General features: G+C 32.2%; 2 protein-coding genes and 1 long non-coding RNA gene across 5 annotated transcripts in view; 1 reads left to right on the plus strand and 2 right to left on the minus strand.

Annotated features, from left to right (window-relative positions):
* LOC117110917 (short transient receptor potential channel 3-like) overlaps positions 1 to 6,087 on the minus strand; it is a 20,290-nt gene extending 14,203 nt beyond the window's left edge. The window contains exons 1-3 of one of the 3 annotated variants that reach the window (XM_033253760.1): positions 5,810 to 6,087; positions 4,594 to 4,664; positions 3,017 to 3,165 (exon numbers count right to left, since the gene is read on the minus strand). The gene's annotated coding sequence lies outside the window, so the exon portion shown is untranslated. The remainder of the gene's footprint in view (positions 1 to 3,016; positions 3,166 to 4,593; positions 4,665 to 5,809) is intronic. The other 2 variants (XM_033253759.1, XM_033253762.1) reach the window with 2 other exon arrangements.
* On the plus strand, positions 152 to 5,060 carry LOC117110918. Its single transcript, XR_004445787.1, has 3 exons — positions 152 to 330; positions 498 to 629; positions 4,610 to 5,060. It is a non-coding gene; the product is annotated as an uncharacterized LOC117110918 (long non-coding RNA).
* Positions 6,088 to 12,255: 6,168 nt separating the features above from the next.
* The window catches only part of LOC117110937 (short transient receptor potential channel 3-like), a 40,921-nt gene continuing 34,848 nt past the window's right edge, over positions 12,256 to 18,328 (minus strand). Inside the window, exons 3-10 of the mRNA XM_033253787.1 lie at positions 17,652 to 17,855; positions 16,638 to 16,802; positions 16,065 to 16,341; positions 15,560 to 15,799; positions 14,977 to 15,256; positions 14,525 to 14,735; positions 13,513 to 13,725; positions 12,256 to 12,390 (exon numbers count right to left, since the gene is read on the minus strand). Of these exons, the coding sequence (XP_033109678.1) occupies positions 12,256 to 12,390; positions 13,513 to 13,725; positions 14,525 to 14,735; positions 14,977 to 15,256; positions 15,560 to 15,799; positions 16,065 to 16,341; positions 16,638 to 16,802; positions 17,652 to 17,855 (1,725 nt within the window). The remainder of the gene's footprint in view (positions 12,391 to 13,512; positions 13,726 to 14,524; positions 14,736 to 14,976; positions 15,257 to 15,559; positions 15,800 to 16,064; positions 16,342 to 16,637; positions 16,803 to 17,651; positions 17,856 to 18,328) is intronic.

Raw genomic sequence — 18,328 nt, forward strand, 5'->3', positions numbered from 1 at the left:
AGATGTGTATAAATATATATATATATACTATTGTATTATATATATATAACTATTGTAATAATAATTATCATTATTAATATTATCATTATCATTGTTATTATTGTGATTTTTATTTTTATAACATTTCGTATTTTCAAAGTTATTAGATTTACGTGGCAGTAAATCTTTACTACATATTGACAGAAATTACGTAACTGATGATGTGGATACTTGTTTGATCAATAATTAAATTAACATCGGTGTGAGCGTGGTGTATGCAGACACGAGCAGGGTAGGATGAAGTCAGTATACGAAAATAATGGGAGGCATAAGCAGAAATATCCCTGTAGAGTGAGTAGCTTGGTTACTATGCCTTTTAATTTCAAATTCGTTGGTTCATATCCTCATACTCATTAAAATTACTTAGTTATGCGTTCTGTTAACAAGCTGATGAGAGATAGCACATGTTTGGTAATATTTGTAATTTTCAAAAGCATCTGTTCTATTATTTTGAGCAGGAATTCGCCTGTAGAAATGTATCGTAACTTCCATCGCAGAACTCACGAACGTAGCTAAATACATGAAGATGGTGGTAGAAAAGTAGCTCTCGCAGAGCTCACTCACGCAAAATGCATGAAGGTATTAGAAAGGTGAGCTTCAGTCGGCCTGCCTTCATGTCTATCTTTTTATATCTACAAATCTTTACCAGTATTTATGTCTGTACTAAATCTACCATAACACTGCCTGTTTTGTTAGCATTTACCTGCTTAATTAATTTGATTCGAAGCTAAGCCATTAGTTATAAAAAGTATATCAAAACACGTCTACGTAGGCCTATATTCATTATAATGCTTTATAGTCACGTAGTCATAGGCCCTATAGACAGAAAACATAAAATTCAGATATAAAAAAAGTGGTTTTCAAACTTAAGTAAATTTACTAAATCAAATCATTAATGGGTCCATGATAACTTTTATACCAATATGAGATCAAAACAGATATTCACAGCAAATTACATTACCATTGCATATGTTTAAAAGAGGGTGGGGGAGGGGTTACATTAAGTTATTAGAAATTTAAAAGTGTTTGTTTTAGAGTTTGTTTTTGTGCGCTGTTTGTTCAATGGGGGGGGGGACGGGACGATCACAAAACTAAATTAAGACATACATGAAAACGTGAGCTTTCATAAACCTATACTTAGGCTTAACAATGACTTTAATGCTGACCAGCAACACCTTATTCCGCCATACAGAAGAATATGTTAACGTCAATAAAAGCTACGTTTTACGAGTTCATGGCCTGATCTTTCGAATATAGATTTTCTAACGAGAAACTGACCTCGTGTGCGTGTAGAAATATACTTAGGCTATATAAAATTATCATTCTTTGTGTACAGGTTTTAATCTGTTAGACTATTGTGGCCGTCCCTTATGATGTTGGTCTATAAGTCCGCACTAGAATGTATGGAAATAAGATTATTTATGGTTACTTCTCTGTTTTTCCGAGCCTCAGTAAATTCTGCTTATACTAAATGGATCGGACTTAAAAATTGCAATTCTCTACAATATTGGATTTTATTATTACCCTAAACAATTTGGAATATTCGATGGGATATTTCGGTACTTCAGCCAGTTGGCAAACTAGTTTTTTTTTTAAATTTAAAAATCTTCATTCAAGATACAAAATTCAAGATACAAGAGAGCTTTTATTGTCCATTAAAATAACAGAAAAACAGAAGTTAACAGTGTGCAATCAACCAAATTTTAAAAATCACCATACATATACGTAAAACTAGCTTCTTATATAATAGAAATATATAAAATATACGGTATATAAAATGTCGAGTGGTTAGATAAGGCAATGACTTTATTAAAAAAAAAATAAAAAAAAAACACCCCAAAATAATTTTAAAATAATTTAAGGTAATGTGGGCCATGCTTCGTATGGACCTTCACTTCGTATGTTTTCCAATTGGAGATGCCTAACCTGATATCTAAAATTCCATTTTACATTTGAATATCCCTGGTTGTCACCATTACGTTGTTAGATCAGATAGGACTGTTATTATAAGGTGGTATCCAAGCAGAACTGACATTTAAATATTGTTACCACATTTTTAAGTCTAGCATACCGCTTATATATAATAATGCCCTACTTAGGACTAAGGATAATTAACAAATTGAATATTAGGCCTATAGTTTGCTTACCCTAAAAGGCTACATGAACATCGTATACGTGTATCCGCCTTTAAACAATTATGCCCCTATGCTAGGCTTAATATTGATGATTTGAACGTTGATTAGATACGTTTTAGTGTAACCAAATCAAACAGAAATAACCTAACGAATTTTGTGTATGTGAGAATGTCAGACACGCAGAATTTTAATTGACGATAATATTTGATTCTGATTTCTTAAGTCATCATTAATAATGTCACCCAGTAGTTAACCACGAGACGGCCTAGTACACCCGTGTGCTCATCAATCTATAAATGTAGGCTTATGTTTTCCAACAGGAATTTATGCTGTGGGCCTTGGGCAGATGGCAAGTGCTACCCCAGATAAACACTTCTGGTCGTAAATTTACGTAATTGATGATCGATCGATGAGATTAAACTAGGCAACATACTTAGGGTCAGTCACGTGTTACCGCAGCTGTAAACTATAAAATAATAATTAATTGTTCAAAAAAGTGAGTCGATGATAATGAGGATGATGATGATGATGATGATAATAATAATAATAATAATAATAATAATAATATAATAATAATACTAATAATAATAATAATATAATAATAATAATAATAATAATAATAATAATAATAATAATAATAATAATAATAATAATAATAATAATAATAATAATAATAATATTAAGAAGCGCTTCTGTGCTTAGTGCTTAGTGGTGACCACCAGTTAAAACTTAACGACATAATATTATTAGACATACATCTCTCTAGTCACGTTTACAGATACAATAACGTTATACTATACGCATCCTGTTTTTGGAAATATAAAAATACAACATAGGCTCACCTTAATAATAGGTTCTGTAGTACCCACTATTTTGATAGGCCAATATTGTTCTAGACCGATTGCTTAGTATTCGTGTCAATAACTGCTATCGGCTAATGTCAATCGTGACTATGTCCTGCAGCACTATAATTTTAGACGGGCATAAAAATCTAAAAAGGAAATATAGCAAACGAATTAAAAATTACGGTATTATTCCTTCGGCGATCGCGGTATGATAACACGTCGGTTGGGCAAAACATCACTCCTAACGTTTAGTCGCATTAAACATTCAGAAGAACTTTATTATATCAATGATAATTTGGCTAATTATCCTGAGTTTTTTGCTGAGGTGATGGCCTTTGTAAGTTCACTCAACTTACGATGTGTATATAAAGAGTATAATTCAATATCTGAATTGTTACCTGTGTAAATTCATGTAAGTTATTAACTTTCAATTGAACATTTAGTTACAGAAGTATAAAACATAATGCCGTTTCTATATCTTATTTATATACTCTTCAATTGGTTCAACCAGCATACTTTTTTATTATTGAGAACCTTAAATAAAATCAACATATTCATTTATTCAAACTTTATTTATAGAGAGTGACCCTTCCTAATGGACCGAGAAGGCCATCTGATGTTCAGGGGCCCTCTATTAAAAATATAAAACACATCTGAAAAATGTCTGATTAATTAGATAAAAAATAGGTACAAAATGACAAAAACAAACACGAAAAAAAAAACTGAACAAGCAGAGACAAATATTGTACGCACAAATTTAATAATCCATAAATATATAGGAAAAAATATAAATAAATAATAATAAATAACTAAAAAACATATTAACAAATGAAAAATATATAAATAAATTTAAAAAATGTAAATATGATTATTAGCTTTTTAAATTGTATATTTATTTATTTATTTGATTTCTTCAAAAAAATTTTTTATTGTTTAAAATTTCATGTTTAAAACAGTGTTCTGTGAGAACTACAACAGTGATTGAGTTCACTTTTTTGAAATAACTTCTCTGCACTGCCGTCAACCTGTTCTTTGTTGTGTGATTTTGTGTGTATGAGAAGAAATAAATGAAATGAAATGAAATGTAACCCGGTACCAGCAACTCTCGTCGTCCACCACAGGGGCTGTCTGTACTGGGTTGTGGGTTATTTATAGTGCACACGAGCCATTGTATACACTGGGCCTCGGTTTATAGTCCTTATCCGAGAAGACTTGTTCTACCACAGAACCATTATAGGCGAGCGTGCCAATATTATGGCTGTAGCTTGCGGCGCCCCTGTTAACCGCTCGGCCATTTGTCTCGTCAATAATAACTATATATAATAATAAATAATATTCGCACTGATATCAACAGTATATGTTTTCAATTTAGATTTTAAAAGTAATGATGTTTGAACGTTCTCTCAGTGAAATTGGGAGACATGATGCACGCATGCATGTTCTGTGGAATTTTTTAACAATTGACACGCCATTGGGGAGGGGGTACACCCAAATGTTATTACTAATTGTAAAATTATAGTTTTCTTTGAAACATTTTACTTTTCAGAAGAATATGTAAAAAATAATATATCTACGTTTGCTTTTTCACAGTTGTTCAAATTCGTTGTGCGTAGGCTCTACTTCATGTACTGCACGTACTGTTTACCTGTGGAGACAACCACAAGGCAAAGAAGTGTTTATACCTCCCTGGTCCAGCTATGGCTGGGTAAAATTGAATGTTGTACATAAACTCGATGAGAAGAAGACTTATGCAAAATTAAATGAGCTTACATTGAATATGAAAGTATTTACCGATACATCTAACTTTTAATGATGACAAACTTTTTATCGACCTATATTCTGGCATTGTTGGTATAGCACTATTTTACTAAGAGAAGAGAAGAGATAGCATGGAAGAGTGTGTGGAAGAGAAAGAGATACAATAGGATGGAGGAGAGAAAAAGATAATAGAATAGCAGGAATAAGGTTAATGGTAGCATATCATTATATAATAACAATATTTCATGAGCTGAAGTACTTGAATTTTCATCAAGTACTTATGTTGCCCTGTAATAATAATAATAATAAAAAATATTAATGATAATAATAATAATAATAATAATAATATAATAATAATAATAATAATAATAATAATAATAATAATAATAATAATAATATAATAATAATAATAACCAAACATTTGTTATGCGCCAATTTCAAAAAAAATTATCAAAGGCGCGAAGGTATACATAGGGCATGGATTGAATAAAGTAGTGGTGTAATAAATTGAAACGTAAAAAGACAATGTAGATATGAACATGAATACTAGATGGATTGAAATAGATGAGTTTTTAAATGTATCAATCAATCAATCAATCAATCGGAGACTTTTTTGTATTGCATTCTCAACGAATAACGAATATTTAGATTGAGAGTTTGTAAATAATGATTTATACATCGTAACTATAATTATGATCTACGTGGTGTACCACAAGCATTAATATATATTATTACTTTGCTATGCAAACCTACAAACTATATATTTTATAAGCTCACATCGTCACCGCTTTGATGAATTCACTCTATATTCTGATCAGAGATCATTGATACTGTTGGCACAATCTCTTTCAATTATCCAAACTACACGCATATTTTACAATATCTATCTATACACCGGTAGGTACTATTGTTTCAAATTATAGTTATGACAATTAAGTTAAGTTATAGTTTTGATTTAACGTGTTAACAAATAAGTACTGATGGAACTAGAGTTGGTCTATAGTGTGATGAATGTTAATACTGATTACTTACAGTTGAGTGCGTTACACATCGCCGTCATTGTCTCTTCGAAGTGACTCTGATTTGATCTCATTATTCAATAAATACACACTTCGTCATCATAAACCTAGTTGCGCATGTCTATTAACTCAAAAACACAGCTTTTAAACTTTCCTTTAATATTAGTTTGATCAACCTGGTAATTCTTCAGAAAGCAAACTAGGGCAGACAAATGAACACGTTACTGATAGCGTTAACTGTCATACGAACACTAACAACTTGTAATTTCCCCATGGTAGATTAGATAAACCAGTTGTGTTCACTGTAACAATTTGGTCTTTAAGTTTTACGAGTATGCGTAATACCATACCAGGATTTGTTGTCTGCATGCATAAGATGATTGCATTGGTCGAAGGCCAAAATAACAATTAAAAACATCAATTTAAAATAATGTAACTTTGACATTTAACCATAAATGGTATATATATGGTGTCTCACGGAGTAACATTGTGAGCCCATTCTTACACCCTATGCTTATATTAAACGTAAACATAGTATTGATCCTCTCGCCAGGGGATTAACTGTGCAATTTATCCACACTTAATTTGCAAGATTCACTGTATTTCTTTTACTTTATTACAGACTCAATCAATCCATTTAAAACATAAATTATATACAATAAACCAAAAGTAAGTATCCGTCGCACACGATCATGTTACAGTTATGGATCATTAAATGTTATAAGACAATGCACAATTTCTATGGCCGTGATATTTTATGCAATGGTTGGTTACCTTTACACATTTTTTATTTTATTCCATCTGCCGAAATGGAAAGGTAGACACAGCATTTTCCATTCACATTATTAGGCCTATGTTTCTATTTTTCTTGCCAACGTTTTCGTTCGGTCCCTTTATTGCAGACTTGTGGTTGGGATTAATTCGGTACTCTCGCTGCAATATCCCCAGAAGTCTAACTCTCGGAGCTGGGTTATTAGGGAGCTTTCTGTTGCACGACGACGGTAGGACGTAGAACGTAATGACGTCACTAAAAGCCATCTGTGCATGCGAGAAGGTTAAGGTCACCTCGTCGAGTAGATTCTGGAACGCAATTTGGCCAAATCTACGTACGCAGAGACGTAGGACGCCAGGTAGGACGGTCACGCATGAGTGATTCCGTTCTAGCGTCGCGTCGTCGCAGTGGTGGCGCCAGAGGGGGCTATAGCCCCCCGTCGGGGAAGCATAACTACCCCCCACCCCCGTCGGGGAAGACGATCAATTTTGTCGGGGAACAAACAAATAAAAACAATATTTACATGTAATATTCGTTCATATTGTTTGTGTTAACTTTTCATCATCATCACAACAACAACAACAATAACAACAATACTACTACCACTACTACTACTACTACTACTACTACTACTACTAATAATAATAATAATAATAATAATAATAATAATAATAATAATAATTCAATGAGAATTTGCGTTCTGTTATGACAAATGCTCATTTAGATAGCCTTATGATGGTTGGAATACATCGTGATAGGTGAAGCAACCTCGACCATGACAGCGTGGTTGACAGATTTCATGCAAAATTTCCAAAATATACCGTAGAATTTCACTTTCAAGAATGAGGATTTGAAAATAAATTAGATGGTTACATTGCATACTCTTTGTTTCTCGCTTTATTCAAAAGGTTTTGGTTTTGGAAGCTGATTTAAACATTACAGACTCAATCAATCCATTTAAAACATAAATTATATACAATAAACCAAAAGTAAGTATCCGTCGCACACGATCATGTTACAGTTATGGATCATTAAATGTTATAAGACAATGCACAATTTCTATGGCCGTGATATTCTATGCAATGCATGGTTGGTTACCTTTACACATTTTTTTTTATACCGTAGAATTTCACTTTCAAGAATGAGGATTTGAAAATAAATTAGATGGTTACATTGCATACTCTTTGTTTCTTGCTTTATTCAAAAGGTTTTGGTTTTGGAAGCTGATTTAAACATTAGAAAGCATAGCCTACATGAAGTCATAGTAACTCGATGCCTATCAAATAAGTAATAAAAATTATCCATAATTCATCAAATATCCGTGGCTTCCAGGGGGAAAAGCCCCCTGGACCCCCACTGGGGGACTTGGGTGGCCCCCCTGGCCCCCAGCCAAGTGAGACTCGATTCGCTCCACTAGCCCCCCCGTTGGGGCCTTTAGCCCCTCCGTCGGGCAGGTCCTGGCGCCACCACTGCGTCGTCGCACAAATCGAAAGCTCCCTATATGGGAGTCATTGATCGAGTTTCTAGTCCACATTTCAAGCGCCCTCAGCATCTTACATTAGATGGATTTGTGCGCTATATAAAACTACACTATTATTATTACTATTATTATTAACAGTTAATTAGACGGTCTTTTTCTGAATGTCTCTGAGCTTTTAGAAATACTGGTAATAATAAGAATGTTTGTTATTTAGATAAATCGCTCTTGTAAAATGAACAAAATGTTTATTATGATAGTATACTGTAATAATTGAGCTAGCAGGAAAACGTGTATGGGGCTGTAATGTTGCTGAGTTGCATTAGCCTCCAGAAACTCAACACTCATTTATAACTTGTAGCAGCACTCATTATACAACAGATATACTTCCACTTTAATTACATCAATCATATATTAGTGACATCACATTTTCGACTTAATTTAGCTAAAGTTTCACCATCTTAGGCCTGAAAGCGCGTACAGTATAACAATATTTGTTTTATAAAATTCAGAAAAAAACAAAAAAGCATAAACATTTCAATCATCAGTAATATTTTATTATATGCATCGGTATTATTTGACCTCTCTAAAACTTTCCAAACAAAACGCTTAATACCAATCATATTCATTAAATATCATACCTAATTTGCATAAAGTTCATATAAAAATAACATGCACAGAATCATGCAGTCTTCATAATCAATAATAATAGATAAATAATCATAATAAATATTCTAAAATTGTAAACAATTATTATACAATACAGTATATACACACCTATACATTAAAATTATATTTTATTTATGTGAATCTGTTGTCGTGAGTTGTTAACTACAATATTAACATTATAATATAATTTTACTGCAACCTCTCTTAAATTAGAGGAATCAGTACATGACCATATTCCATTACTGCTTTTGATACAGCTTCTACTAAACTACAAGATGCCTACGACTTAGGCTGCTGTTTTTGCTACTGCTTGGTTGCTACAGCGGTTATACAACGGCTACTACTAGTACTTGGCCTACTACTGCTACACTAATACTAAAGTTCAAAAGTATATAAATCAAATACTGAAACCAATACTAATAATAGATAATAATTATTAATATAATAATATTAATAATAATGATGATGATGATAATGATATTGATGATGATAATAATAATAATGATGATGATGATGATGATGATGATGATGATGATGACAATGATGATGATGATGATGGTAATGATGATAATGATGATAATGATGATGATGATGGTAATGATGATGATGATGATAATTATTAAAATTATCTCTTTTGCATTTAGTGTGTACTACTACTATGCTACTACTGTTGCTGCTTATATATACTGCTTCTACTACATCGGAAGTTGTAACATGCAATATCAACCTATTGTTTATTCTGAAATTTCTAAAATTAAATTAGTCTGACATCAACCACTATACATTGGATTGGATTTCTTCGTTGTGAAAAGCACAAACACTTTAAATTGAAAAGAATTAAGAGACACCATTTTGAAGAATACACTATACAGGTTTCAAACTTGAAAATAAAGACATTAGTGCTAGAAATGTATCTTTGAATGGAGCTAAACTGAAATGGAGTTTAAAAATATAATCATTTTTAAGATCCAAAAAGATACAGTGGGCCTACATTAGTAGCAACAGCAGCAACAGCAACAAGCAGCACATACTGTCGATTTTTAAGTCAGATTCTGTGTGTGTTAAATCTGTAAACACAACATTTATATTAAAACATTAAATAGCTAATCACCACCATTAATCTAAAAGGATCGAATATGCTAGGAACTTTAATTTAGACACAGATCGAAACAATTTATTATTTTCGAATTTTTAAATTCACTGTTGAGTTCCATTTAAGTATCTATTCAAGGAATAGGACAGTGACATTTGACAAGCAAATAATTATTTTCTCTTCTTAACTTTTAATTGACCTTCTAACAACTGATTCAATTCAATTATATAACATTATTGTCCCAGGTTATCTCAACAAAAATATTAGACTAATTATTAGTTCAAAAAATTGGTTTCTCATGCAGTCCTGGATGCATTCATTAATTTTGCTACCTTATGCTAATTATGATTAAATTCTGACCTTTTTATTAAATACGTTATTTTAGCATTTTATATTTAGTACTACAAAAGCTACTACTATTGGTGATGATATATTAAAATGATCACATTTATATAACACATTACGCCAAATCCACCCAAAAAGAGCTAATTTAAATGTAAACAATATGTCAGTATGTTAGTCTGAGTAGGTTAATCACTTGCCGTCAAATGTTATTTATCATATTTAGGTCACCTTTTCATATTTTCAGATGGGGAAGTAAGGGATGCACTTCCTTTTGCACTCCTACTAAAAAAGGACCAAATGATTAAGATCTTAGATAATTTTTACATAATTTTTATGTTGATAATATTATTTGAAATTAATATAGCAGTTATTTTCTAACTACATACTCATACTTCTAGTATTTTTAACCGTTACGTTGTTTGACAATGATTAATAATAATACATCGTATAATTGCTGGCTTGACGAAAGGGTAAATCGAATATTCAAATTTGGAATTGCTTACACAATGCACACAAAAAGACATAGTAGTTTATCTGATGACAAGGCATACTTAGTTTGCTTGCAAGAAGTCTCTGCGTTTACAATAATATGAGAATGTCACAGCTCGATTAAGAATTATTTTATAATAAATTCAGTCATTTAGTGTAAAAAATAATAAGTTGACTGAACTCTGCAAAACAAGATTTGACTGAATGTAATTTGTAATCGAATTATGGCTATTTCTATTGTGTGTTTTGTTTGTAGAGTGTGAGAATTGTTATAGCCAAAACGTTCCATGATCACCAGGGGCTTACCTAGGAAAAAAATTATGGAGCACCACGTCAATAAATACATAATAAAAAAAAAACTGAAAGGGCTTTGACAAGATTATGCATTGGTTACATCGAGCAATAGCTTCACGCATAAATTGACAGATTGAATGTTACCATAAAATCTCAATTTCTACATTTTGACCTAAACTCAGTTTCTTAACAGTAATCTCAGATCATACGTAATCGGGTTTTTCTAGCTCTGATGCATGTTCTACGTAGGCTGGATTCACATGCCCTTCATTGTTCTGTAAATGTTTGTACTCAATGTTTATATCACGGCAATATCTGTAATGGTTATAAGACAGTAAATGGCCGTATTTAGTTGTTGTATTGCATTATCACGGCCAGCTGTGCTTTAACCAAACATGTTTTATTTTCGTCATTATAATAAATGACAATTTCCATCCGATGATGGTTTTTCTTGTCTCTACATTTATTTTGCCTGTGTATTCGCCGCTAGGGACACAAAGGCAAGATATTCCTTTTGCAATAATAATAACTTTTCTATGATATGGTTAGCTTGTGTACCAGCATGTTTTTTTTTTATCGCATCAAAGATATCATACAGTCACGTAAGTCTAAGTCTAATAAACTTGGAGAAATATATTGAATTGCTAAACTAAACATTTCAACGGGAAAAGATTTTCTAAAAGATTCACTGATAAATAAGTTATATCTCATTCTGTTGTAAATTTGCTTGTAATTTAATGATTTATTGTTAACAATAAGATACTGTACTGAAAGTTTCGGAAAAAAATAAAGATACTCTAGGCCTATATATAGCCTATTTTTGGTCAGAATTATATAATCATGGAGAATGGTATAATTCGGCTTATTCACGGAAATAAGTACGGCATTAGGCCTATAATAATAATAATAATAATAATAATTATTATTATTATTATCATTATTATTATTATTACTATTATAATTGTTATTACATGATTAGCTCTAGCTATACGTTGGTTGCCTTTTGTATTTAACTGATTAATACAATAAAGAAATACGGTATGATGATGAGGCTTAGGTGGGGTTTTGTTATAATTGGAGGTATACCGTATATGGGTTAACCTCTTCATAATGAATGAAGAAACGTTAAATGTAGCAAGAACGAGAATTTAGAATCTAGTAAATTCAGGAGAGCACTGAGATATGGCATTGGTATAGCATTTTTTATTTCATTTCATTTCATTTCATTCGCAGATTCAGATGCCCTCTTGAACTTACAACATTCTCCATAGGTAAGTGAGTAGCACTTATTTCAATATAAAATTGCTATACATTAGACTTTTAAAAGTTAGTGGCGAAACGGCACGTTCCGCCTACTAGATCCGCGCCTGAGGTAATATGAATGTATTTCACCTGATTTTTGTCTTCCCCAGACTGCCGAAATCCTGATCCCATGACATGGAACACTCCGTTTCTCTAAATATAATAATAATAATAAAAATGATTATAATAATATTAATGTTTCGCATTATGTACATTATAACTTAGGTTATGCACAGTGCCTTTGGAGACTAATGCATCTAGTAATCTGCGCATGGGCATTCAAAACTATCGAGTACCTATACTTACAGTATACCCTTAAGGCCAACTCAGACAGCGTCGGCAGACCTGATTTGTTGTCGCGTCGGGTCTGTGTGAGTTGAACGCAGACGCGATGGGTGTGTGCGTCGGGGCAGTCGCGTAGTAGAATATTAAACGTATTTAATATTTCTCACGACGGCTTAAGACTGTCCCCGACGATAAATCGGGTCGGGCTGCGTCGGCCGACGCTGTCTGAGTTGGCCTTGTAGAGGGACAATGAATGTGATCTACCCCAGACTTAAACCCAAAATCTTCAATTGGAAGCCCGGCGATTTAAAGCTGCTCCACTCACGTGCTTCACTATCAAAGGCAGCATAAAATTTAGTACATGGTCAAAATTTATTCGACATTGTTTGGAATACACATGTTTGTAAATTCTATCATAAAAGACGAAATCTAGGTCGTGTTAACTCATCAAGAATAAGCTATAGTCGTTGCTGATATCTTATGTAGTAACGTTAACATTCATTCTCCTATTTCCTCCCAATATAGGTCTGCAATACAGTTTTACTTCATTGGATAATATCAAAATGTATATATTTATTTGATCTGTTAATTAACTGATTGATTGATCAAATGATTAATTGATTGAATTATTATGAACTAATCAGCAAATGGTTTTTAGTATTTCAATGTATCGGATGAAAACAACATTTATATAGAATATGACTTGGTTAATTATCAGATTCAGATTCATAATATATAAACAATGTGTGAGTTGGATATAAAAGTATAAACGATCATTTGATATTTTTTGCGTTGTGCAAACCACTCAGATTACTAAACAATCTCTTTATATATATTTGTATAAATGAATAAATGAAAAAAAAAATAAATGCTATTAAAACATTTTTTTTTCAATATGTTATCTTTTTTTTAAATTAAAATTTCTTATATATTATGCTGTGATTTGTTTGAGTGTAAAAATAGAAAGGGAGTAAGATTTAAGGCACTCACCCTATCTGATAAAGATGAGCGCGCACGTGTTCTCATTGGTATGTTCTGTATTGGTTCTTTTGCCTTGAAAAATCCTTTAAACCATTTATATATGTAGAGGCAGGACTTGGGACTGGGGATCAAATTAAATGGAATGGGTAAAGTAGCACTGTTGTCAAAATACGATATCCATAATTGGGCTCGAGCAAACTTCCATTCCACGTCCTCGTCATTCTAGCAACAAAAAGCAAATGAAATGATAATGCATAATCTCTATGTATTTTGTATGTGCATGTGTCTCTGTGTACATGTACGTAGACCTATAATGTATATATTGTATATACATTCCATCTATAGGTTTTTTACTTGCCTGTTCCATTACAAAAATGTCTACTGCATTATTATTAAAAATGACCGAAATTTATAATAAAGTTGCTTTAATTTAAAATTTAATTAACATCTAATCAAATCCACGTGTTTACAAGACACAATATAATTTAATAAATCAAATATGTTATAAGAATTTTATCCTTGGATGATAGGAAAACCATGGGTAGGGGATCTCCATTAGCTAACAGAAACAAATACACCCCCAACTTATTCTAAGTGACGTAACGAAATCGTTATTAGTTTACAAATAACACGTGAAATTAATTTAAATGTTACGCAATTCTTACAAAAATTAAATGATTTTCATCAGAAAAGAGTCATACATAACCAGCTCAATTGCTAAGGTGGCCAGAATGTAGTAGGAAGGTCATCAGAATCAGAGGGGCTGGAACGATCTCTGTCGGGGAGCGTGAGTTAGTGGATGCCCATGCAACCCTCGGAGAGGTCTGCTCCTCCACCAGCCCCGACAAGAGAGTTTAAATTCTTGTTTAATCAAGTTTTAGAGTCTTTGTAAATATTACACAAGCTCAGCCCAGGCCCCTCCCCTCTAATTGACACCAACACTGGTCCGAATCCCAATGGGGAAGTTTTGATAACATGCATGCAAATCCCACCCGCCCCATGATTGATTTGCGTATTTTACCTCAATTTCTTGATACGAGTTTGACATCATAGCAATAAGCATGTTCAGCATAACAAGGACCATGACCACGTGGTACAGCGCAAAAAGTATGGTACCAACTATTTTGGTGATGGTATAATAAGAATCATCCACAGACGATAGGACTATAGGATTATCTTTACCGACCAACCCAAACAACGCCCAGAATAGTGTTAAGAATGTATTGCTAATTCTGGTAAGACAAAAAAAAAATATATCAGTATTAAAAGTTGATTTTTTATTTATTATTATTATTACTATTAATATTACAATTATCATGATCATTATAATTATTATATATATCATTATAATTATGGTTATTATAAAATAAATTAATCTAATATAAATTATTTATAAATAATAAATAATTAATTGTTTTGTTCCTCCATTTATTTATGCATCCATCCATCGGTCCATTGTTATTTTGTACTTACGATCCAAATGCATTTTCCACTTCTCGACCTGATATACCACTTATCGGATAATACCAATAAAGATTATACATAGCACAAAGAAAGGCTACAAGAACAAGTCCGAATACGATGCCGAAGCGGAGAATATCACCCAACATGCGACCTAGTGAGATTTGAAGTGGGCCTAGAAATTCACTAGCCGCTAAAACTTCCGTAACCCGTGTAAAACTAATCACGTTTGCTAATGCATAAAGTCCTTCAGCTAGAAAAACGGGGTCTTGTGGATCCCAGCATTTACGATCTGAAAATATATAATTAATATTATAAATGTTTAGGAGTACTATCTGGGGGAAGAAATCTTGAAAAAAAAGCACTAAAGATTAATTAAAATGGATCAACCAATTAAAACACAGATCAAAACATTTCAGTTTTGGTTGATTTAAAGGCTTTATGAAAATCATTTTGATTACAAGTAAATATAAGAGTGCATGCAACATCGGAATACTGTAGTATGTTTTATGCTCTCTTTATTGGCGATGAAAACTTCATATTATCTTTAATTCGACGATCACGTTCGTTAAATCATGGTTGAATCATTACTCACCAGACGACAGGTAATAAATATGCCGATTAACCACACTACTGTTTGACTCCAGACCTTCACATGCGTCGGGGCCATTGAAATAGTCTATTGCTTTCTGCGCTGAATGATAGGAGACAAATTTCAGGATGAAGCTTGTAAAATAGAGGTTCAACATGGCTATATCAAGCCAATTCCAAAAAGAAGATAAATATATACGACTACCTTCCAACCAGACCTGTTTCAGTTCGTTCCAAAACATACCTTAAAAAAGATATAGTAACACAGTCACAACAATTAGTATGAGTTTTCATTTGTTTCATTGATTATAACATATTTGTATTATGCATTGTATAGCTACCGCATTTTCGGATGCTGCCGATACAAAGGCATAGGCCTATGCATAAATAAAATAAATATAAACATAAAACGTAATGTAGTAAAAGAAAACAAAATTAGGAGAAAAAAAAATATTCAATACAATCTTATTATTATTATTATTATTAATGTGAAGTTAACATGTACGAACCTACTAAAAAAATCATAATGATAATATCAAAAGCATTTGGCCTTGTAAAGCGTAACAGCCTATATTTGTTGCCACAATTTGGGGAAATGTTGAGCCAGTCGTCGAGGGCGCTACAGTTTTTTGCACGAGTACAGAAATCTTCGTCGGTCGAATGGTCACCGTTATTAAATATTGTTTCTGTGTACTTTGATTGAAAGAAGAGTAGAGACAGATAAATAAGGTACGTTCCTGAATGCATAATAAACTTCACTAATGGAGTCCGGACGAATTTTCCAATCTGAAAAACAATGTAAAGGGATATCAATTAATGAACTGAATTTACATTGCTCATAACTTTCCTATTTATACATTTTAAAATTGACTGACGAATTTTTCCATCTGTAAAACATTGAGAAGGGATTGGTCTTGTGTTTCACTCCTTGTTTTCTAAATAATAAATTAACTCAGAAATCTCCGTACTATAATATATTGGGGGGATTGTTAAAAGCACTCAGTGAAAGTAACGTTTATCCCAATAACATTAATATTAGATGTTTTACCATTAAAGTCATACATAAATACATGCATACATACCCTACTATGTGGAGCAAAGATATAAATAAATGCTAGTACTGGTAGTGTTAGAAAAACTAATAGCGTCATTATAGACTTGTATACGATATTGCCTTGCCTCCAGCCGGGCATTCCTTTGTACCAGAGCGTCGCAAGTAGATGTTGGCAGTGCGGATGGGCCACAAACTATAGCGAAAGTAAAGAAGAAAAAAAAATAAATATGTTCGTACGTAATTCATCCAGTGGAAATAGGTCTTTAAATAGTCGAAGACAGACAGACTAACTGTTACAGTATAACTAGTAGGCCTATCCGATGGAAATAGCCCATTAAAGTTCATCGTTGCAACGAATTGAAAAATATATTCCACAATAATCAGTAATAATAGTTAAAATGATTTATGTTTACATATTATTTATTTTTGGAAGTTAATTTTTTGGCTTTTTAATTATTATTGTGTTATGTTTTGCTTTTTATCTTTATCATATTTTTATATTATACACATTTTATAATTGGTGTTTACATTGTTGGATATTTGAATAAAATACAAATACAAGATACAAGATTTGTAACAAAAAATAAAACAGCAATCCGAAAACAGATACATTTTGATAATTTTGGATTTACTACGGTATCTTTTTGTTTCATTAAAAATTGATGAATCATCTTGCTTCATGAGATATAAAAAAAAAAAAACCGCGCTCATGGGAGCCATTGTGTTCGCACTGAACAAAGATTTTGTGTTTCTGGTTCTGTTCATTTACCATACTATGATGTCAAAAAAGTTTATAAAGCTTTGTAATTGAGACCTTTTCTTACTCAGTGTTATGATAATTGCTGTTTCATTTATTTGTACAGTATTCACATTGTACTTTTTTAAAAGAAAGGCAATAAAATGTTTGATTTGAATATTTTTGAATTTTGAACACGTCTTTTTACAAAATTAATGTCACGACCCTTGAATCTAGAGACAAGAATATTAACTACTAAACTACAACGCTACTCAGATGTCTGATTTCGTTGTGTAATTTGCTTACGGCTTTCTGCTGGTAAATTATGGCTTGCTTTACTCTTCCAAGATCTAACGTTCCAGTTTCTTTCGACTCGTTGTCGTCTGTAACGTTTTCAAGAGTTGTACCATCCATCTTCAATAGCGTTTCGACGTCTTCTGTACTCTGGCACATCTCAAGCAGATCAGAAGCATACTTCTTGCACTGTTTCGACAAATCTCGATATTGGTTCTGTTTAGATAACAAAAATAAAATTTCAATAAAATGAGTCTCAAGTTATTGAGCTCTAGACACAGGTAAACTAATTTAATTGCTGTTTGTACTCAAATTTACTTAAAAAAGCTAACGACTTCTTCTCATGGTACTTCAAAATTATTCAACAAAATAACTACAGGCAAGTAACTAGTACAGTATTTTAAAAAGCTTTTCTCAGTGCATGATAAAAAAAAAAACAGAAAAAAAACTACTCAACCAAAATGCCAACGATATTTGAATTCCCTAAATTCTTCAAATTTTTTTCGTTCGTTTGTTGGATTCCAATTAAATTATAATGAAATGAATTCTTGTCTAGATGTTTACATTTCAAAAGAAAAAAGATCATCTTCTATATATTATCAGGACGTAGCCTGGCAGTTTAAGGTAACTCTTCTTGAACAATCATTTCCAACATAATAAAAAGGAATTTCATCTTCTATACATTATCC

This window comes from Anneissia japonica, unplaced genomic scaffold (genome assembly GCF_011630105.1).
Source record: "Anneissia japonica isolate Jap-2015-1 unplaced genomic scaffold, ASM1163010v1 scaffold277_len1293397_cov203, whole genome shotgun sequence".
NCBI lineage: Eukaryota > Metazoa > Echinodermata > Crinoidea > Comatulida > Comatulidae > Anneissia > Anneissia japonica.